The sequence below is a fragment of the Anoplopoma fimbria genome, chromosome 3 (assembly GCF_027596085.1).
Source record: "Anoplopoma fimbria isolate UVic2021 breed Golden Eagle Sablefish chromosome 3, Afim_UVic_2022, whole genome shotgun sequence".
NCBI lineage: Eukaryota > Metazoa > Chordata > Actinopteri > Perciformes > Anoplopomatidae > Anoplopoma > Anoplopoma fimbria.
Genome location: NC_072451.1, coordinates 5,398,973 through 5,422,542, shown reverse-complemented (window position 1 = coordinate 5,422,542; position 23,570 = coordinate 5,398,973). Strand labels below are relative to the sequence as shown.

At 39.2% G+C, this 23,570-nt stretch overlaps 2 protein-coding genes across 2 annotated transcripts; both read left to right on the top strand.

Annotated features, from left to right (window-relative positions):
- Positions 1-2,781: 2,781 nt before the first annotated feature.
- pex19 (peroxisomal biogenesis factor 19) lies at positions 2,782-8,965 on the top strand. The gene is made up of 8 exons (XM_054623421.1): positions 2,782-2,882; positions 4,996-5,084; positions 5,553-5,715; positions 5,809-5,894; positions 5,989-6,162; positions 6,247-6,417; positions 6,771-6,815; positions 7,397-8,965. The coding sequence occupies exons 1-8, from the start codon at positions 2,819-2,821 to the stop codon at positions 7,481-7,483; spliced, it is 879 nt and encodes a 292-aa protein (XP_054479396.1). The 5' UTR covers positions 2,782-2,818; the 3' UTR covers positions 7,484-8,965.
- Positions 8,966-10,348: 1,383 nt separating this feature from the next.
- copa (COPI coat complex subunit alpha) lies at positions 10,349-23,521 on the top strand. Its single transcript, XM_054623364.1, has 30 exons — positions 10,349-10,537; positions 10,655-10,768; positions 10,858-10,931; positions 11,211-11,291; positions 11,423-11,499; positions 11,716-11,825; positions 13,553-13,662; positions 14,337-14,436; positions 14,894-15,112; positions 15,424-15,574; positions 15,709-15,775; positions 15,881-15,956; positions 16,089-16,171; positions 16,760-16,985; positions 17,515-17,653; positions 18,209-18,371; positions 18,571-18,717; positions 18,829-19,018; positions 19,125-19,220; positions 19,459-19,547; positions 19,705-19,828; positions 19,943-20,032; positions 20,149-20,252; positions 20,516-20,662; positions 20,827-20,967; positions 21,145-21,327; positions 21,469-21,579; positions 21,671-21,832; positions 22,475-22,669; positions 23,114-23,521. Exons 1-30 carry the CDS (start codon positions 10,498-10,500, stop codon positions 23,171-23,173), a joined length of 3,669 nt encoding a protein of 1,222 aa, XP_054479339.1. The 5' UTR covers positions 10,349-10,497; the 3' UTR covers positions 23,174-23,521.
- Positions 23,522-23,570: the final 49 nt, after the last annotated feature.

Here is a 23,570-nt window from a genome sequence, read left to right as displayed (position 1 = left end):
ATTTCATCTCTCAAAATCACAGAACAACCGTTGAGTCTGGATTTACTCAGGATGGAGACACAAACATAAAAGTGGAAAGTACTTGTGACTCATTTATAGTGATGGAGGAAGTACTTGGATCTTTTACTAAAGTACAAGGGTAAAAGTGAAAGTACTGCATTCAAAATCTTACTTCAGTAAAAGCACATAGTAGCATTAAAAATTATACCGAAAGTAAAAGTACTATTATTTATTTTAAGCAGGTTATAATTAGTGATGCATTAATGTGGGATCAGTTTAATGTTATACATACTTTAAATACTGCTGGGTAGCTTAATCTCGAATAAAACTTCATACTTATTGGTTGATTATTATTTTGTATTTATAATCTGCAAAGAACTAATGTTGCCAAATAAATGTAGTAAAGCAAACAATATGACATTGGCCTCCAAAATGTAGTGGAGTAGCATGAAATGGGAAACTTAACTAAAGTAAAGTAACTTAGAATTGTAGTTATGTACATAACTTGAGTAAAGGTGCTTTTTTTCTTTACACCCATTCATATTTAAGTACAAAAAGAATAATAAATGTTACATTATTAATGTAATGTGGTTCAGACAGCTACATTAAAATGCATATGTGACAGATAAACAAGAGAAATCTCAGAACAAACAGCTGATCTGTAGTTTAATAGATAAGGAGTATTATAAATTAAAATACTGACATGGCATTAAATATGTAAGATGTTCTTTTACTGTTTTCTGTCAATAAAAGAGCCTTTAAGTGTCTCTGCTTATTAGATAAATACAGACAGTGAGGCCTCAGGGCTGAGGCCTAGAGCCCTGCTGCACATCACAAGAGCGCCATCTACTGAGAGGAAAGGAAACTACCATTTATCAGCAACACAAAACACATGGAGGGTACTCTTATTGTGATGAATGCATTAATCTATTGGTAATAAATGCAATAAGTTACAAACACTGTGAGGCTCATGAGTCTGCTGCAGCTGAAGAATGAGGAAGTCCACAGTGATCACTGGTCCAGGCTCTGATGGAGGATGGATGGGCTCATAAATATCCTGTCAGAGGAGAGCAAACAGAGTCAGAGGATAAAACAGACTCTGGTTTACAACCGGCGGCTGTAACGATGTGAAAGACAAACAAACGAGCAGAACACAGCAGTCAATAACTAAAGAATGAGAGATGTGTGGAATGGACCCACCTGACACAGCATTCAAATTTCACAAAATGCCCACCAAACCTTCACAAAACATCTCTACAGTTAGGCACTGTAATTTATAGCACTATGGGTTTAGTATGGACGTTATTGTATTTTACACTGACTTGATGTATTTCTAAAATTGCTGTAATTAGTATTACTGTTAAACATTAGTGCTACTGTAGGTTTCAATACCTCAATGTGGGGCCAATATAAGGATTTGATTTTAATTATTCATCATGATCTGTTTATGTATTTCTTGTGTGTATTTTTTTGTGTGGAACTATCCATTACATTTAAAATATATAATAATGACAAAAGTCATGAAGTGATGAACAGAAATTATTAAACAATTCTGTCATTATTAGGTGCAAAAAAAAACGACCACAGCAGCGATTGGACAAAGCTGGAGACATATTTTTGAAAAACTGTTCCTGAACACTTTGTAGTTGGATTAAAATGAGCTGAACTTTGAGTTTCAGAGACTTTTCTCCAATAGTCTGGTGACTTTTAAAGATTGAAAAATAAGCAAAAATATTAAGTCAACACTGCAACAGCATTTTAATATTTTACTTCTAATTTCCAGGAAAGAATACATCCTGGCGTGAACTTGCATGAACCTCTACCATACAATCATATTCATCAATTTTCCTTCATTCATTGACTCATTAGTTTGCACCTGCTTGAGTATTTCTTCCTTCCGACTGCTGTCAGGTTGCACAACCAGCTCTGCTCCCAGTAGACCACATGACACTAAAAACCTGTGTAATACAAATACAGTACCAGTCAAAAGTTTGGACACACCTTCTCATTCAATGGTTTTTCTTTATTTTTTTTCTACATTGTAGATTAATATTGAAGACATCCAAACTATGAAGGAACACATATGGAATTATGTGGTAAACAAACAAATGCTCAACAAACCAGAATATGTTTTATATTTTAGATTCTTCAAAGTAGTTGAATGAGAAGGTGTGTCCAAACTTTTGACTGGTACTGTACACTATGCAATAATAGTTATAATAATTATTCTGTCTATTCCGTCTATATCTGTATATTTCAGTTACTGTGGATTCTTTACTGTTTTTTATTGATCATTTGCTCATTTATAATACTTATTGTTGATCTTGATTTTTTTTACTATGTCTCTTGTTTGCACTATCCTCTACACTGCTGTAATCCTGTAAATTTCCCCGCTGCGGGACTAATAAAGGATTATCTTATCTTTTGATCTGATCTGATCTGATCTGATCTGATCTGATCTGATCTGATCTGATCTGATCTGATCTTATCTTATCTTATCTATCCTATCCTATCCTATCATCTGATCTGATCTGATCTGATCTGATCTGATCTGATCTGATCTTATCTTATCTTATCTTATCTTATCTCATCTTATCTTATCTCATCTTATTTCTTTCTCTTCTGTCACTGACTGTCATCTATTTAATTTCTCTTTTTTGTTGTTGCCTGTACTTCTGCACATCTGCCACCAGATGGCGCCAGATCTCAATTCCAGGCCTGTAGGCAGTGACGTCATAGATATGCGACACATTTTTCAGAAGTCTCTTCTGTGCTCTGTGCTGCTCGGCGGTGGGTTGTTTGGTGAAAAGGTAACATCATGGCGTCGGGAACAGGGGAGCCGTCCAGCGGACACGATGCAGAATTGGACGAATTACTGGACAGTAAGTGTTGACACTGAGACAGTTCATAAGGCGACACTTTGTGTTTACTCACACGTGTTCCTGTTTGTTCTGGATGCAGCTCTTTATGAGGCTAATGTTTCTTCACTGGCAGTGACCCGGATGAACGACATTAGCTGGGTCATTCCTGTTGTGCAGCAACATCTCTTGTGTGTCAAATATTTATAATAATCATGCAACATTATCCAGTAAGGTCTCCTTTATCATAGACACAAATAATGCATAAAAACAAATACTTTAATGTTTGCATCTGTCACTTAAATTGTGTTTGACTCCTGGAGGATAGACAGAAGGTTATGGAGGCATTCTGGGTTTGCTTGTAAAGTTGTGTGGGTGTAATTCATGTACTAAAGTGTGAATGTTTAGATATGTATGCATTGCATTTTGGTGGCTCTTAACACAGTGAATGATTAATTGGTTGTTTTGTGTTTTTAACTGTGGCTGTTGTTTGCACATGTTTTGTATTTAAAGGGGAATTTAGCCCATATTTAAAATGTATACACTTTTGTCCTATGGTATAAGATATTACTAAAACCATAGAAATAATGTATACTATTTTATTTCTATGACTAAAACTCCCCCCCCAGGAGTGAAAAACTCAAATTTATAATACCTCTTTAGTGACTAATTATATTAACTTTATTTATATGTAATTGTCTCTATAAAACACTGCCAATCACTGACCTAATTGCATTTTGGTGGCTCTTAACACAGTGAATGGCTTATGATGGTTGTTTTGTTATTTCATCTGTGTATCTAAAGGGGAATTTAGCCCATTTAAAAAATCCTCTATGTTATTCCTATGGTTTAAGGCAGTCCAAAATATATGTAAAACCATAGAAATAATGTATAAAATGTTATTCTATTTTATTTCTATGAGTAAAACTAGAATGGAATACTCAAATTTATAATACCTCTATAAATGCAAATTGTATATAATTTACTCTACGTAAACCATATGTAATTGTTTATAGAAAACATTATAATTTTGATTACAGTAAATCTGTGTTTAAATTTTAATAATTATTAGATGAGTATTTAGTAATTTAAAGAACTGTACTACAAAACGCAATTACAGTATTATAATCCAAGAAATATTTACAGTAGCGTACTGAAAGACACAATAACGGTATGATGATGTAAACCATAATGACAGTAGAGCTGTGATAGTGTTGTATCTGCTGTCAGCCTCTCTCTACTCCCCTTTGTGCACTCGTGCGTGTGTTTAATCCCTTTCTGGTTTAGTTTACAAGACAAATGTTTTTATTGCCAATTTATTTAGTAAATCTAGCTTAAATGAATACTGTTTTATGCAACAGACCTGCAATAAACCTGGCCTTTTATGAAAGCTGTTATGTTCAGTTTGTATAATGCGATACAGCTCCACAATGCTACAAGTTATTTCAGGACTGGTATTAGTTTTAGTGTTCATGAAGTGTTCCTAATAACACTTCATGAACAGTCAGTTCAAGTTTTATGAAAAAAACCCCAAATACTTTAATGTTTGCATCTGTCAGTTAAATTGCTAAGTGTTTGACTCCTGGAGGATAGACAGAAGGTTATGGAGGCATTCTGGGTTTGCTTGTAAACTTGTAAAGTGAGATGTGTTTGTGTGGGTGTAATTTATGTACTAAAGTGTGAATGTTTAGATATGTATGCATTGAATTTTGGTGGCTCTTAACATAGTGAATGGCTTTATGAAAAATTCTTATATCAGTGTGTAATAATGTATTGTTAATATCAGTTAACATATTACATCAATCTCACAGCTGTATTTTGTTCTTAATTCATAATATCAAAGATGAGAGTCGTGTTTTCATCTCTGTAAAAGAGCTTAAAACATCACTTGGTTTGCTCCAAAGAATGAACATTATGCAGCATTATCAGCGAGGAAATTAAAAGTTAAAAGCTTTTGGAATTCACTGCACAAGCTGTTTTGGGATGTATGTTTTAAGCCTTTTCTGCAGCTTGAGCTTAAACTGGTCAAGGAATAAGCAGATAATGCCTGTATTCTAACATTTGTGTTGTTGAACTGCTCCTTTAATATTCTTTAAAAGACCTCTGGCATGGTTCTAATGTTATTTCTTTCTTTAAGGTGCGCTGGATGACTTTGACAAGACACCGGCCCCTCCAGCTCCTGAACCTGCAGCTGCTTCCTCCTCAGCCACCATTGGTGCAGAGAAGGTCTGTTGGTTATTCTGTCTGTAATGAGGGGGCGGTTTTAGTATTCACATCTTGTTTAACTCTTAAAAGATAAAGATGGAAGTATTTGTTTTTCTCTCTTCTTAATAGTCCCTCTTTCTCTGTTTTCTTAGTTTTATGACTTGTTGACCTTTGCTCCTGCCAAGTGTTTCATTCAGCATGTTGCTGGTTGTACAACCTGTAAAGCTTACAAAGTTCAGACACCACTCCACCATAAAGTGCTTTTTCATTTGCAACATCTGTTTTTGGTGCAGTAACTGTGGCCAAGGAGCAAACATTGGAATACAAATTGTCTAGTACATACTGATCATTTCAGTCAATGATGGCAGAGAGGTCATTTGTATAAAAACATTTTTTTGTTTTAAATCAAGCTTGATACGATTTAGCATTCACAGGCTTTCTCAGAAGTATGAAGAAGGAGCTTTACGTGCTTTTTATTTACCTTTGTAGCCACCTATGCTTGAAGACTGCAAGCTCTTTGAGACTCTCTTCGAGGGGGACATGGCAACCCAAGCCAGGGATGAGTGGGAGAAGGCCATGACGGAGCTGGCCCACGAGGAGCCAGAACTACTGCAGCACTTCAACAAACTGTCAGAGGCTGCAGGCAAAGTTGGTGAGTTCTACAATTTGCTTATTTGTGTTTTGGATATGTTGTTCTGCTTACTGTTTTGCTCTGTAGCCTAAATGTTATGTGTAATCTGTTTAGGCAGTGACACGGCCTCCCAACAAGAATTCACTTCCTGTCTTAAAGACACCCTGCGTGGCCTGGCCAAAAATGCAGACAACCTGCAGGTCGGTAAATCTGATTTAAATCAATTGTTATGACACTGTTAAGAGTGATGCAAACAAAGAACATTACCGAATATTGGTATTGTTTTGCATACAGACCTCAGGACTAGCTGGAGAAGACCTAGTCAAGGCTCTGGAAGGCCTGGGAATAGAAGAGGGTGGTGAGGGAGGCGGAGATGACGGAAACATCCTCCCCATCATGCAGTCCATCATGCAGAACCTCCTCTCTAAGGACGTGCTTTATCCGTCTCTCAAAGAGATCACTACTAAGGTGGGCATTTCTTTCACCTGCAATCACTTATAGTCTGTAGTTCTAATACCAAGAGTCACTCATAAATGTGTCTCCACCTCACAGTACCCAGAATGGTTGGAAGCCAACAAGCCGAGCCTTAGCCCAGAGGACTACCAGCGCTACGAGCAGCAGGCCAAAATCATGGGAGACATCTGTAAGCACTTTGAGAACGAGGAGCAGGGGGCAGGGGATAAAGACGGCATGTTCGAGGGCATCATGGAGCTGATGCAGAAGGTAGCCGCGCTCTGCATTTGACTTCTTTTGGTTGTTGAAATGTTTATTGTTAATGAAGTTAAGAAAAAAAATGGAATCAATCTCTTTTCCGGGTTTGTTACAATGTCTTTTTTTCCGTACTTCTTGAATATTTGGAATGTGGATCAGCATTCAACCTTTACTCCGAAAGATTAAGGGCTTACATGATTCAGATACAATACATGAAATAACTACCACTGCAAGTGGAAACTCACATTAAATAGGCAGTGGGCAGCAAAGCTTACAAACTGTTGTATTGTTTACTATAATGTTTATAGACTTTGGTTGGTTAAGAATGAAAATCATCACAGTTTATAATTTGTTTTTACTTCCAGCTTCAAGACCTGGGCCAACCACCCAAAGAGCTAGCAGGTGATGCGGTAAGTTTCCACTGCTCTCTGTCTCTCAGATGAAAAAAGAAATATACTAGCCGCTAGTATACATTCCATAGCAACCGCACTTCCATAGCAACCACGGTTCCATAGCAACTGCCTCTGTGTGTGCAGGGCAGCCAGCCAAGAAGGGCCTATTTTATTGTGAGATTTATTAGTTATTGGGGAGAATATTTTTTTAATTGAAACATGTATATAACTTTCATATTGCCACACTTGATTTACATTTTTTAAAAGCAATAGCTAACTTCTGTCTGCTTTAATAAAATTACAACATACCACGGCCTGTCTTGAACTCTTGCTTAATCATATTGCAATATTACATTTTTTACATGTTCTGGAAATAATTCCTAATCTGTTTATGGATAAAACAACCAGGCACAAATTTCTATTTTCAGCTAATGAAACAAATTAAATACTTTACAAACAAATGTACTTCATTTTATTGATGCAAGGAGTATAAATGACAGGGGAAAATCTGAATATTTTCCTGAATTATATTGTCATTTCGCCCGACCCTGACTTAGACATGACGACATTCTTCCTCTATCTTCTTCCCCTCCTTCCAGCCTCCAGGCTTAAACTTCGACATGGAGTCCCTCAATCTCCCAGGAGGCATCGGGGCTGGGGCGGCAGAGCAGTGCTCCATCATGTGACGGGGAAGCGTTGCGGTCCATCAGAAGCAACCGAAGCCCCGGGGCTCACTCTGTGTGTGTCAGCAACAGGCAGGGAGTGAAAGAGTGTGAAGCAAAGGTCAGGCAGGAGTGTGACCAGACCGTTCGATGCTGTTCTCCCTCAAGTAGAAGGTGTGTGGATGCAGAAACAACTGGAGGCACGAAAACCAACGAAACCACACACACACACACACGCCTTACACACTCTCTCCTGTCTAAAATCACTGAACTCACAACTAAGAACATTTCAACATTTCTGCATTATTTTGTCAGCGGTTGTCGCGGCTCCTTCACGGTTTAGTTTTAACAGCATTTCTTTATAAAGGAAAATACCACTGCCGTTTTTCATGTTGTTTTTACGAAAACTGTTTAGCCTCATGGTAAAATCTATCAAACCACCTCACGGGTATTAACAGTGCCTTTGCAAAATAACTTTAAGTTATTGTTTTAGGTCTTTAGATTTTGCTGTCATTCAGCTAAGCACTTAAGATTATAGTTTTAAAGTGGTGTGAATTCTGCAATATCATCCCATTTTTACACCAAGTAAGTGATCATTCTTTGGTACTTCATTAAACACACACCTATGTGTCTGTAGAGGATGTAACTTAACGAGTTAATTACTTATTAACATGAAAGGAAACTGGAAGAAAAAAAAGTGTACATTTGTTAATTATTTAAATGATTAAAAATACTAGAGAGGAGTGAAAACCTTGTGAGAAGTTCCCAGCGCTTACTGTAACTTACCCAACTAATTTAAAGAGACCCACTCCCAGGTATTGATTTGATATGATTGAGATGATAACTCCTGTTTGCCTTTTGCTGTGGTGAGTGTAGACACAGTGTGCAAAGTGCTCCCTTTGTGATTCCCAGTGTTTTTAATGTGCAGAGTGATGTTTTCTTTGGTATGAGTTCCCTGCTAGGAAAGAAAAAACGATTAGGGATATTACGGGAGTGTTTACCACCATGTACTTTTGTCCTGTACCCTCTATTGAAAGTACATCATGTTCTTTCCAGAAGTGTGTCACGCGAGGATAGAAACCTTTCTGTCATTCATACGGATGCACTGTTGGGTGAAACATCAACAGCCTGATGACATGTTGGCTTTGCTCGGTGGGTTTGTTTACTCCAGCGGCCACTTTTTACACCAGTGGACACATTTTTAGCTCTGTGACCATAGAGAGAGAGAGGACTAGAAGTCACACGACCATCAGCTCATCAATAACTGTATAATAAAGGGGTTACTGTGAAAGGATTCATTCAGCCATGCAGTGAAAATAATAACAGATTTACACTAAACACAGCTGAGGGGAGGCTGCTGTGGAGGTCCATGTGGGGTGGGGGGGGGGGTGCAATCTATTCAACTCTCAGGGCTGATGCAAACATTCCCACAGCACGTTAAAAAAAAATGCATCCTGTTTGACTCAATCTTTTTCTGTAAATATATGAAATAAAATAATGGTATAATGCAAATTATTTGTTTGATTTTGTGGATTATTTGTCATCATTGCTTTTACATAGTAGCAGCAGCGATTGATTGGATATAAAAACGTTTATTTTATTGTGAAGTTTAGTGATAGTCGTACTTTTGCTATGTTATGTATTTATGCATTGCAGATTCATATTTTGCATTAAACAACTAATCATTTTATTAAAGATGCTTTAGATAAAACAATCCAATAGTCATAAAGTTTCAAGTTTATTAGTTTGATACATCAAAGAAAACAAGCATTGAGACAAAACCATAAAAAACATCTGTGTGTGTGTGCGTGCATGGAGCCTAAGTGCAATGAAATAAATGTGAGTATGTTCAAAATAAGTGTATTTGCAGAGTAAAAACATAAAACAAGATATATCTGCATACATACAGTATTTATACGCGAAGGTAGCAGTAAAAATGATGTAAGGTGACATGTTTTATATGTTTTTATTGCTGTTGGTTAAAAGCTGTCATAGCTGATGTAACTAACATACATTTAAAATAATTTGAATGCAGGGTTTTACTCATTAGTAGAATATATTTTACATTGTTTTTATACTGAAGTAAATTATCTAAATATAAAAGCATTTAGAAAATATTAATTCAAGGTAAAGTTATTAACTTTCAGTTGAGGTTTCCATTATTTGTATTATTTAGTCAAAATTTATATACCTTATCATTCAATGGTTTTTCTTTATCTTTATTTTTATTTTTATACATTGTAGATTAATATTAAAGACATCCAAAAAAAAGTTTGGACACACCTTCTCATTCAACTTTGAAATGTTTTTCATATTATTTTTATTTTTTGTTTCATTTTTATGGAATTATGTTTGATGTAAACAAACAAATGCTCAAAAAACCAGAATATGTTTTATATTTTAGATTCTTCAAAGTAGTTGAATGAGAAGGTGTGAGAAGAATATATTTTACATTGTGGTTCTCTTGTTTTTATGAAGTAGATGATCTAAATATATAAGCATTTAGAAAATACTAACTCAAGGTACAATTATCAGCTTTCAGTTGAGGTTTCCATTATTTTATATATATATATATATATATATATATATATATATATTATATATATATATATATATATATATATATATATATATATATAAATCCATGTGCTGATGAAGATAGTATTATAACAGCTGGAGAAACTGACGTGGTATTCTGAGCTTTAATGCAATGAAAGCTGCTGTCTTATCCAGACTGTAGAAATAGACCATGTAGATTAGCTATAACAGTCTAGTCAACGGGGCTCCTGTCAGTTCTGCTCTATGTGTCACAGTTCTATCTGCCGTCGCCGTGGAGCTTTCTGCGTCAAAAATTTTCCTGCAAAACTTTATTGTTCCAAAAACCGGAAGACAAAACACAGGCGACGTGTCAGGAAGAAGGAGAATCAGGCGACCAAGCCGCCTGAGTTCACCTGGATATTTGAGTTGTTTTTATTGTTCTGTGGAGTTACACTTCACCTCATCATTAACATAACGACTTTAGTTATTGTTGAGGGACGATGTTAACTAAATTTGAGACAAAGTCGGCCCGTGTGAAAGGTAAGAGTGAGCTAGCTAGCTGCGGTTAGCTTAGGAGCTAACGCTAGCTAGTTGACGCTATCCGACCTTATACATTAATTAATGGCCTTTTTTAAATATGATTCTGTCACATTTCAGGTCTGAGTTTTCATCCCAAGAGGCCATGGGTTCTTGCAAGTTTGCACAACGGAGTCATCCAGCTGTGGGACTACCGGATGTGCACCCTGATTGACAAGTTTGACGAGCATGATGGTAAAAGGCTGTGATGTGGCTGATGTTTGTTTATTATTAGGTTATTAGATTTGTTTTTTTGATGTGATTGATGTGTTTTTCTGTCACAGGTCCCGTCAGAGGAATTGATTTCCACAAACAGCAGCCTCTGTTTGTGTCTGGAGGAGATGATTACAAGATCAAGGTGAGACTGAATGTTGCCACAAAAAAAGTTGTTTTCCACCCAAAAATGTGTATTAATGCTTTATTGAGTTACTCACTGTGACGCCTGTGTCTTAAAAACAAAGAATCATCTCAAAAGTCTTTATATATTTACATTAGATGTGATGTTTAATGGTATTTTGCATAGTGCAGTTATGACTTGTGGATTAAACATCTGTCATATTCTTATTCCATATAATTATTATATTACATTCATATGTTATACATGTACACGCTGAGTAAATATTCCTGTTTTATTCAGGTATGGAACTACAAACTGAGACGCTGCCTCTTCACTCTCCTTGGACATCTTGACTACATCAGAACTACCTTCTTCCACCATGTGAGTTGTTCTGACACTTTAAAATACATCCTATTTACTCACTGACTTCAAGGTACAGAGTGACAAAGACTCTGTATCAAATGAAATGAGCTGAAATGAATTAATTAATGCAACCATTTCCATCACTGTAGGAGTACCCCTGGATTCTGAGCGCATCAGATGACCAGACTATTCGCATCTGGAACTGGCAGTCAAGGACCTGCGTCTGGTAAGACACACTTTGAAGCAACGAAGTACAATTCAAAGACTTATTGTTTAGTTATATAAAAGTATGATATATTTGGCCTTTACTTTGATTTCATATCTTGATCCCACCCAACCAATGTTTAACAAAAAAGCAATGATTACGTTTTTTTACACTGAAAAATGTAAGATTAGATTGTGTTCCTATTCTGAATCCTTCCCTTTTCCCCCTCATTCACAGTGTGCTGACCGGCCACAATCACTATGTGATGTGCGCCCAGTTCCACCCAGCCGAGGACCTGGTGGTGTCAGCCAGTCTGGACCAGACTGTGCGAGTGTGGGATATTTCTGGTGAGCGCTTGGGGGCGGCTGACCAGAGGACAGCGGGCTGGGTTGAGGAAGGGGTGGGAGGGTAGAGTGGTATGAAGGACGAGGAAGAAGCAGGCGCAGGATGAGTTAAAGTCCTGTACCACCTCTTCTTCCTCTATAACTTGTAGAGGACAAATCTCTATGGGCTGTTTGCAGAAACACCTCTCCTTTCAGGAAAGTCAGACAGGGAAATAGATGTATTGTCTGAACCTATTTATAGTGTGCTATTTCTAAATGAAACACTGCACTGTAAAGTGTTCTGAACGAAGAAAGAGTTTACAGGTCAGAGAGTAAAATGTAAAATGTGGTTGAAGAAGACAAAATTAGGAAAAGGGAGGTGTTTCTGTGCCTCTGCACGCTCTTAAAATCTATGCTTGTTGATTGTATTTCTTGCTTCCTGTTTCTTCTGTTCTCACTCAGTAATCCATTAATTGACTTCCATCTACTAACCCTTTCTTACTTGTGAACATGCATATCATATGGCCTGTAACTGTCTCCTGTCCTGGGGATACATTTGCTTTAACATTTTCTAGCAACGAGCATGATTGCATTCATACATACAGCTTCTTTGAGCTTCTACATCATAACAGGTTGAAGAAATTGCACGCTGACTCACCATGTTAAATGCACGGCATCCATTTAACACGAAAGGAAGGCTTCCCTTGCATACGTTAATTATAGGAAGTCCATCCTTCTTCCGATACTGTTAACTACCATTTTTGCATTGGTATTAAATGCATCTAGAAAAACGACCATAACTACTAACTAGTGTGAAAGCACATCTTTTAAAAACTTAAACCTCCTCAGTACTGATTTTTGAAATGTGTTATGCTCCTTCTGGCATGACATTTGCACGGCTAGCTCTACTATTCAAAATGTAACATGAAATATACAACATGTGTTTATATTTCTTGTAGCAAAAGTCACCATATTGAGACCAACTTAATTCCTAACCCTCAACTGTAACATGTCACATTCTATTAACTCTGCATGTGACCGTGCAGAAACATGCATGAGCCTCTAAGGAAACTAAAAACTCCTCGTATTACTGACCTCCAACGCCCCATCAGAGCACGTCTTTTTACAACTCCAAGCACCACCACCCACCCCATCCACATCAGCCGAGTCTGCGCACTCCCTGTGACCTCCTTATCCCATGCTCTCCCTGGAAACATCCACACCTGCACATGGGTTCCTAGTGCCATCTCCTCCCCCCCCTGTGTCATCTCTCTGGTTCTGTTGAGCTGATCTGTTCACCACATCTCTTTAACGGGCAGGAATCATCAATGCAAGCTGTGTTTTCTCAATCATTTTTTTCTCCCCCTGATCTTGTTTTGAGTCTGGGAGGCAATCAGTATCTTTCACTGCTCTCCAATCAAGTCAATCATGTAATTGTGCTATGCGTGTGTGATTCATTAACCCAATCAACCTTAATATTACAACCATGATTGTTTCCAGACTCAAGATGGCAGGGAATGAGAGAGCAAAGGTTGTGTTGGTGTATTTCAACCCTGTGTGTGTTCAGTAGTCCAACAGTTCTCCCTTCTTATAATTCAGCTCTGTTCCCTCTCTCTATGACATTGCCTCATATTTCATTATTTTGCTAATTTGTACCCTGTTTTTTCTTCCTGCCCCGTATTATGGTTGTGCCTTGTGTAACATGAATATGGCTCCTTCCTTGCACGCGATGCCCTGAATGTTGGTTCCAGGTCTGAGGAAGAAGAACTTGTCTCCGGGCGCTGTGGAGACAGATGTCCGCGGCATCTCTGGTGTCGACTTGTTCGGCGCCTCTGATGCTGTCGTTAAGCACGTCCTTGAGGTGAGCAGTGAGACGTTGTTGTTGTTTGAGTGACAGGTGAGCAACAGTTATTGTTCACCTGGCCAAGGTGTGGAGCTCAATGGAAACCTAATTTGTGTCCCTCAGTTGTAAATGTTTCCTTTCCACTGAAATGACAAAGAGACAAAAGCTTAGAATTGTAAAAATATTTCCCAAATAGTCACTGACCTCAAAGATACAGTCATGGAAAAGAACAACTAATTTAGTTTTGGCTTAATGTAGCAAATGAAGACATGTCCATCATGTTCCTCTGTGTTTTTTAGTTATTATTCCTTAAGGTCAAGAAATGTCCAGCCTTTAGAAATAAAATAAAATTGCCTAGGTTGGGTTTTAGCATTAGTGTTGTGTCATCATATGAAAGTGATGAAAAATTGAGACACAACAAGGGACAGTCACACTCATCTTTGGACGTTTCCACCTTTTGATGGAGGTGTTTCGAAGGTGACGTTATGACTTACAGATTTTATAATAAACCTTTTCTGTGCTTTTAATAAACATTAACATTGTTTCATAAATCTTAAAAGGAAAACAGGTCATACATTTTATTTAACTTACTTTTTTTCCCCAGAGAAAGCCTCCAGTCCTCAGCCAAAGTGCTGGCATAGCTGTTGGATCTTGTTTAGATTTAAGGGACTTGACTTTGTATCTGTGTGCAGGGTCACGATCGCGGGGTCAACTGGGCGGCCTTCCACCCCACCATGCCTCTCATTGTGTCTGGAGCCGACGACAGGCAGGTCAAGATCTGGAGAATGAACGGTATGTGACGCAGTTCATCGACAGTCTGAAGCTCTTCTGACATTTTATTTATTCATTTTGTTGGTTTGTCACTCACATTAGAATATAAAAGCAAGTGCAATCAAAGTAGATTTTAATGGAAAGAATGCATTATGTTTAAATACATAATGTTTGTCATCACAGCATCATTAAGTGCTTCATTTGATACTTTATAGCATCTTTTGTTTTGTTACTGCTGGGTAATGCAATCATAATTTAGAAAAATCTTTATTAATTAAATTGATTAATTAATAGTTACGTCCTTATAAATCACCTGTACCATCTTCCTCTCTGAATTTCAAGAACTTGCACCAGATTTAATATGATCACTCAAACTTCTTTTTTATTTAAAATGCAGATTTAATAATTTGATTTTCCACTCGTACCCAGTTTTATACATTTCTTTTTTCCACCCTTTTCTGTTTCTGTCCCGGTCCAGAATCCAAGGCGTGGGAGCTGGATACGTGCCGCGGTCACTACAACAACGTGTCCTGTGCCGTCTTCCACCCGCGCCAGGAGCTCATCCTGTCCAACTCTGAGGACAAGAGCATCCGGGTGTGGGACATGTCCAAGAGGACCGGAGTGCAGACCTTCCGCCGGGACCACGATCGCTTCTGGGTGCTGGGTGCTCACCCGAACCTCAACCTGTTCGCTGCCGGTAGGTGGAGACTCTGGTCAGCATCTGTACACATTTAACAAAGTCAAATGGAGTCGTGTTTCCTGCTTCAAAATATCCAGCTCATGATTTTGGTGTTGGATTATGAAAGTTTACAAATCATCACCTGCCTCCAAATATTTATTGGAGATGTCATTCACGTCCCACGTTTGGCTTCTGCTATACATCAAAGTACATTTCATTGTCTGTGTTCTTAATACCATTTCAGTAAAAATACTTTCCATTTTAAACTCTTGGTGTGTAACTTTCTATGTGTGCCCATTACACTGAATGACGGTCTGTGTGTCCTTCAGGTCATGACAGCGGCATGATTGTGTTCAAGCTGGAGCGTGAGCGTCCGGCATACGCCGTGCACGGCAACATGCTGTACTACGTCAAGGACCGTTTCCTCCGCCAGCTGGACTTCAACAGCAGCAAGGACACTGCTGTCATGCAGCTCCGCAGGTCGGTCATTTCTAGTGGTTCTGCATCCAGCCCTCCCTTATTCTGACCCATTTCAGAAGTAGTAGATTATCTAGATAAAGGTATTTGGATACAAATGAGTATAACGTGCTGTTTTATGTGTTTTCTTTTCCTAGTGGGTCTAAGTTCCCGGTGTTCAGCATGTCTTACAACCCTGCTGAGAACGCTGTCCTGCTCTGCACTGTAAGAATCTTTCCATAAGAAAAACCCCCCCACAAATGTTCCATCACTGATATATACAGTAAATGTTTTCCATATATCTTTTACAATGCTCTTCACCTCCTGCAGAGGGCGACCAACCTGGAGAACAGCACCTATGACCTGTACTCTATCCCCAAAGAAAGCGACTCTCAGAACCCCGATGGTAAAGAAACAGCTCACTGTAGTTAAACTGTTATTCCTCACACTTTGCTTTTATTATTGCTGTTACTTTGTACAACTGTAAGGTGTCAAAAACTTGGATCCCTTTTTAAATATACTGTTTTTCTTTCCTCAGCCCCTGAGGGGAAGAGGTCATCTGGTCTGACTGCAGTCTGGGTGGCCAGGAACAGGTTTGCTGTCTTGGACCGTATGCACTCTGTAAGTCCATTTGCAGGTTTAGAAAGTATGATAATGATTTGCAAAACAATACCTTAATACCTTGACATGGACTTCATCTTGAACATTTCGGGAATTCTTAATAAATGAATGATGAGTCAGGGACATAAAACTTGACCTTTTGCCTTCTTCATTTAAAGATTTGAAATTGAAACTGCTTTATATAGGCTGCAGTAGCTAATCAGTGGGTGTAAAGTTGCAAAATAATTATATTTTTTAGTGTTTAGTATGTATTAATATCATGAAGTTAAATGTGTATAAATATCAAGCTTATTTTAGGCTTTTACTCAGTAAAAGTGAAGTTGAACCAAAGATTACATTTATTTACTATTACTTTGAAGGTATCATTCATTTTGATATAGTTAATTTCTCATTATTATTATTATTATTATTATAGGAGTATTTATGTTTTTAACTTTTAAAATAGTAGACATCACATTTGTGAAACATATTTGACTAAAATGTCTTTTAATGTTTATATTTACGCTTATGGTATCTTTATGTATTTTTTTATTGACTTTGCATCATCATCATCAGCTCATCTAAAAACATTCCCCTCTCCTTTTGCAGCTGCTCATCAAGAACCTGAAGAATGAAATCGTGAAGAAAGTTCAGGTGCCGAGCTGCGAGGAAATCTTCTACGCTGGGACCGGCTCGCTGCTGCTTCGCGATGCCGACGGCGTCACGCTGTTCGACGTGCAGCAGAAACGCTCTCTGGCCACCGTTAAGATCGCCAAGGTCAAGTACGTGGTGTGGAGCGCTGACACCAGCCACGTGGCTCTGCTGGCTAAACACGGTGGGTAGATAAGACGGATATCTGCACGTACAGACAAGGAAACTTATCACAGGGTCACAATGGCTTTATCTCATTCTGTCCTCTAACTTGGTTTGTGCTGCCAGTGCTGAGGCTCTGAAACAGGCACTTATTTAAACCAAGCTTATCAAGAGGCTGGTAAAATACATTTCTTTGGCTAATTGAAATCCACTTTACCAAATTGGTGCAAAACAGACATATTTGGATAACTACAGATGCAAAAGCTTCTGCACAAATTTCATTTCTTTTGCTTTAAATTGTGCTTAAATGTCCAAGTAACTAACATGAAAAAGAGGGTGCTGTGTTGAAAAGGATTTATTTGTGAATGTTGGTAATTGTACCATTAAGCAGTTTATGAAAGGCTTCAGACAGTTATATGATTACTTGAATATAATGCTGTCATTTGTTCAAACAAGTCCAACAAAAGCTAAAACTTGATATTTATCTGTAGGGATTCTTAAACAAAACAAACTCAGTCTAAATCTTCTTTGCTCTCTTTTTCATCACGCAGCCATCATGATCTGCAACCGCAAGCTGGAGAGTCTTTGCAACATTCACGAGAACATCAGAGTGAAGAGTGGAGCCTGGGACGAGAGTGGAGTCTTCATCTACACCACCTCCAACCACATCAAATACGCCCTCACCTCTGGGTATGTGCCGCTTTACACAGTAGTTGACACGAGTCTGTTATCAGGCAGGTAAACTGCCTCCACTTAGTACGGACCACAAAGACAGATCCTAACACTCACCTGTAAGATTAACTTTTATAAGCAAACCAGATATTCACAACAACAATAGATTTTGCTGAGATGGCAAATGAATTACTGGAAGTGTAGACGAATGAAAACAAAATGTAACAGACTTGTGATGGCCACACCTTTTCCGCTCAGTGTCTTCTCTGACCTAATTTCAAAAATCAAAGCATTTTTTATAGTGCAAAGCAACAAGCAGCACTGGATATGTAAATGTAGAGACAACTTGTTAAAAACAGATTAAGAAGTCTGTTATACGGTGTGTATTCTTTGGAAGCTACGTTCTTTCTTTTCAGAGACAAAAATTTAAGTTTTGTCTTTGCTGTGTTTCCCTCAAACAAGGAAACCTGTTACATTAGATTTAAAGCTTTTTACAGTTAGAAGAGCACAATGCCACACACGTCAACCGGTGAAAACCTCTAACATGGTACTTTCATTTTGTTTCCCCTGTAGTGATCATGGCATCATCAGGACCCTGGACCTGCCCATCTACGTGACCCGTGTGAGAGGAAACAGTGTTTACTGCCTGGACAGGGAGTGCAGGCCGCGAGTCCTCACCATCGACCCCACAGAGTACCGCTTCAAACTGGCCCTGGTCAACCGCAAATATGATGAGGTGAATCATTTAGTCAAATATACTGTATGTGCTTCCTTGCTATATTGTACTTAATGTGTAACAATGAAGAAAAGTATTGTGGATTGTAACGACTCTGCATGTCTCATTTCCATTTTCTAGACATTTTTATCTCCATAAACCTTGCACTGACAATCATTTGAACATAAGATATAATTCCCTTTTATCGTTGTCCCTCCAGGTGCTCCACATGGTGCGTAATGCCAAGCTGGTGGGCCAGTCCATCATTGCCTACCTGCAGAAGAAGGGCTACCCTGAGGTGGCGCTGCACTTTGTCAAAGATGAGAAGACTCGGTTTAGTCTGGCTCTGGAGTGTGGAAACATCGAGGTGAGCTGCTGCTGGACAAACTGTATATTTAGGACACTGTTTCTCATTTATAACATGGACCGCTTTTGCACATTGGCATGTTTTTTACATTTCTGTTTCTCCGTTCTTCAGGTGGCTCTGGAGGCAGCCAAGGCCCTTGATGAGCGCAGCTGCTGGGAACGTCTGGGTGAAGCCGCATTGCTGCAGGGTCACCACCAGGTCGTGGAGATGTGCTACCAGAGGACCAAGAACTTTGACAAGCTCACCTTCCTCTACCTGATCACCGGCAACCTGGCCAAGCTGCGCAAGATGATGAAGATCGGTGAGAGAGGGAGACTCCTTAAATTAACAAAGATCTGGTGATTCAGTTGGAGGTTTGTGTGTCTTGTTACATCAGTGAACTTACATCCAACACTCTTTGTTTGTAGCTGAGATCAGGAAGGACATGAGCGGTCACTACCAGGCAGCTCTCTACCTGGGAGATGTCAGTGAGAGGGTCCGCATCCTGAAGAACTGTGGACAGAGTGAGTTTATTCATACCTTCTCTGTTTTTCTCTTTCAATTGTTCTTTTACACTTGAATTTTAGGCTTAATTTGAATAGAAATTAAACACCTACCAAAGAATATTCAGATTGAATCATCCTAATTTCCTCTTTACCATACATGTGCTCGTTTTTTTTAAACCGTTTACAATAGAACAAGAAGCCAACATGTTTAACTTTTTTTTTTTTTTTTTAACAAAGTTTGTGTTCATGTTTCCAGAGTCTCTGGCTTACCTGACTGCTGCCACTCATGGGCTGGATGAAGAGGCCGAAGCGCTGAAGGAGACCTTTGACCCAGAAAAAGAGACGGTGTGTGTTAGAAAACATTCCTTGTACCTTTGTACACACAACATGCACAACCATAACTTGCAGTCTGAAACGGAAACAATGCTCTCAATAGTTTATTTCTCCGTGTAGCATGAATACATCATTTAAATAAAATAATGGTGGATCTTTTGGCTTCCAGGTGCCAGAGGTTGATCCCAATGCACAGCTGCTGCAGCCTTCTCCACCCATCAACCCTCTGGACACAAACTGGCCTCTGCTCACTGTATCAAAGGGCTTCTTTGAGGGAGCCATTGCGGCAAAGGGTGAGTCATTAATCTGCAAAAGTCCAATTGTTGAAAGTCAGAATAAAAAATGAAATAACTGTAAGTTGTGGCAGCTGATTTTGCCAGAGTGATAATCGTGTTTTTGTGTTGTAGGGAAGGCAGGTCAGATGGCTGCCGACCAGGACATGGACGCCCCAGGAGGAGAGGGCTGGGGAGACGATGCCGAGCTTCAGCTGGATGAAGGTAAATTCAGTGTAACTTAAATATATATATTTTTAAACCTTACTTTACAGTGAGCGGATTGGACCACATCGCCAACACTACAACTTTGTATAAATGAATATTTCTCTCCCTCTCAGATGGTTTCATGGATGCCCAGGAAGGATCAGGGGAAGAAGGTGGGATTAAAGAGGATGGAGGAGGCTGGGAGGTGGAGGAAGACCTGGACCTGCCTCCAGAGCTGGTGAGAGAAATCCCACCATCAATAAAACCGAGTTAACAATAAACACAAGAAACGGTGTTGATAGATTTCACGTCATGTCTGCTTGTCGAGGTGACCAGCCATTATTTTGTCAGCGTTACATGTTCTTAGATAGTACATCTCACTATCAGAGAAATGACACAGGCCTCAGCTAAACGGTGTACTAACACATTTTCTTTTCTGTCATGCTACAGTGGTGAATGTTGAAGTTTTCTATTACTAATGTCTTTCTCCCAAACCATCAGGACATTCCGACTGGTGCAGGGGGAGGAGCAGAAGACGGCTTCTTCGTCCCACCGACCAAGGGAATGAGTCCCACACAGATGTGGTGCAACAACTCCCAGCTGCCAGTGGACCACATCCTGGCTGGCTCTTTCGAAACTGCTATGAGAGTGTGTACAACATTTTATATTGATTTCCTATTATTTGCCTGTTTTTAAATCAATTGTGTTTTCAAAATTGCACCTGAGGCGTGGCCAAGCACAGAAGGGATGACAGTATTGTAATGTTAGTTCAAACACTATACAGGCATTAATGTTCTCTTTGTGTACCACAGTTGCTCCACGACCAGGTAGGAGTGGTGAGCTTCGAGCCCTACAAGGCGCTGTTCATGCAGACTCTCTCCAGAGGCCGCACCTGTTACCTGGGGCTGCCTTCTCTGCCCTGCTTGCGTAGCCAACCCCAGAGGAACTGGAAGGTACAGCTGATTTTTATTTTTTTGCTCAAGGTGTATCAGTTATGAAGATTTACTTTCTATTTATTCAAATGCTGAATTAAAATGTACTCTGTTCTCTGCTTTATGGTCTGCTAATCTTTTTAGTGAATGTAAATATGCAAATATACAAATATTGTTTTTGTTTTGTTTGTTTTTTAGGACTGTGGCGCAAAGCAAGGACTGCCTGCTGTTGGCCTGCGCCTCTCCGACCTCATCGCCCGCCTGCAGCAGTGCTACCAGCTGACTACATCCGGACGGTTCGAGGAAGCTGTCGAGCGCTTCAGAGTCATCCTGCTGTCTGTTCCTCTGCTGGTGGTGGATAACAAGCAGGAGATTGCAGAGGTGAGCACCAAACCTGCTGTGAATAGCAATCAGTTAAAACTTAAATTATGGCAATAGGTTTTTCAAACACATGTGGGGCTGCATGCTGCTTATATACCTAAATATATAAACATGTGGTTGGGATCTGTGTGTGTGTTTCAGGCTCAGCAGCTGATCACAATTTGCAGAGAGTACATTGTGGGTCTGTCCATGGAGACGGAGAGGAAGAAGCTGCCTAAGGACACTTTGGATCAGCAGAAGAGGCTGTGCGAGGTAAATATCTGAGGCTTTCTGAAGTTCCCTTAATTGAAAAAACTGTTGCTCTAGACGGACCATCTAACATGTGTGTGTTTTCCCCCTACAGATGGCTGCTTATTTCACCCACTGTAATCTCCAGCCAGTCCACATGGTGCTGGTGTTGCGCACAGCTCTGAACCTCTTCTTCAAGCTGCGTAACTTCAAGACGGCCGCCAGCTTTGCTCGACGCCTGCTCGAGCTGGGGCCGAAGCCAGATGTTGCACAGCAGGTTGGTTGTGCGGCAACAGCAGCTTCATTCAGTGTATTCAGTTTTAAATAGAAAGCTGCACAGATGATGTGTTTTTGTAGGCAAACCAAAATGTTTGCATAGCACTGGTTCTCTCTAAAAAAAAGAAAACATTCGGATTTATTAATTGGATTTTGGATTATTGCAGAAAAAAAGCTCTTTAGCAAACACGTTTACGGTATTTAAAACACCACTTTTCTGTTGTTTTTTTGTGTCGTGAATGCAATCAGCAGAAGAAAAAAGCTAAAGTTAGACTATAACTATCTCAACAACCTTCCTGTAAGTCGCGTTGGATAAAAGCGTCTGCTAAATGACTGTAATGTAATGTAACAACGTGATCTCGAGTATACACATCACGTAAAAGCTTTAATCTTCATGAGAGGGGTATTTACTGATGTATTTTAGATCGAAGAACAAAACAGTATGATCTCATCAGCTTGTGTTAACCACAGACCTTATTTCAAGCATCTAACCAAAAACCCTTAAAAGGAAAAACCCCACTGACTTTGAAATGAGGAAATCTCAGGTGCGAAAATGCTGACTCATTCCTGCAGCACTCTTTTGAAAGTACTGAACTTTTTTCTCACCTCTTACCATCATGTTGAATATCTTCCCACCATCCAGACCCGCAAGATTTTAGCAGCGTGTGAAAAGACCCTGACGGACGCCCACCAGCTGAACTACGACCCCCACAATCCATTCGACCTGTGCGGCGCTTCTTTCGTCCCTCTGTACCGTGGACGTCCGGTTGAGAAGTGCCCTCTGTCTGGAGCCTGCTACTGCCCCACGTACAAAGGCCAGATCTGCAGGGTCACACAGGTACGTCGGGACTCGGGACAGCCATGCACAACTCCAGTTAACCTAATAAACTCTTCAAAATAAGAGATTGAATTTATATTCTATTTTATAAAAGCAAACTTTCAAGACCATCAGGGTCACAAAAGTGTGGAGAGAAAATAATTTCAAAAGTTATGACAGTTGAGTTAATAAACTTAATTATATATGTAGATCATACACATTCGTAGATCATGTTTTTTTTTTTACATTTGTCACTAGTATGGAGAGAAGTTTCTCTGCATATTGGAGTAAAGTAAAAGATAAAAAAATAAGTGTAAAAGTGTTCAACTGTTGTTACGTCAGAAAGATTAGTGAGAGGGATCCTAGTGGATGTCTGTCTCTACTGTTAATAGAAACGTGGATTAATGAGTGATTGTCTTATCTTTGTTTCCTCCCTGTAACCTTTAATTTCACCTTATTTTTTAGGCGACAGAGATCGGTAAGGATGTGATCGGTCTGCGTGTGAGTCCACTTCAGTTCCGTTAAGAGGAGGTGGAAAAGACGAGACGAGGACAACAAAAAGATGAAAATACATCCACACTAACTCTGGAGAAATAATACAATTATTAACATGAGAAATATATATGTTTGCTTATAGTGATGTTAAACCTCTTGAATTATTTTAACTATCTTATTCCATGCACCACGTATCCTGCATAAAGCTAGTTCTTGTAAAACCTGCTGCGTCGTCTCTGTGCTGTGGCTTTATTAGAGCTGTAAACCTATCTGTTGTCTCTTTTCTGACTTGTATGAGATGAATAATTCACGGTGAGCAGCACTGCTCTGTGTGTCTGGGCTAAACAGAAATAAAAAATGCCTGTTCATCAAAGGAAATGTGTTGTGTGTGTGGTGTGTTTTTTTTTTTTTTAATGTGTGAACAGCG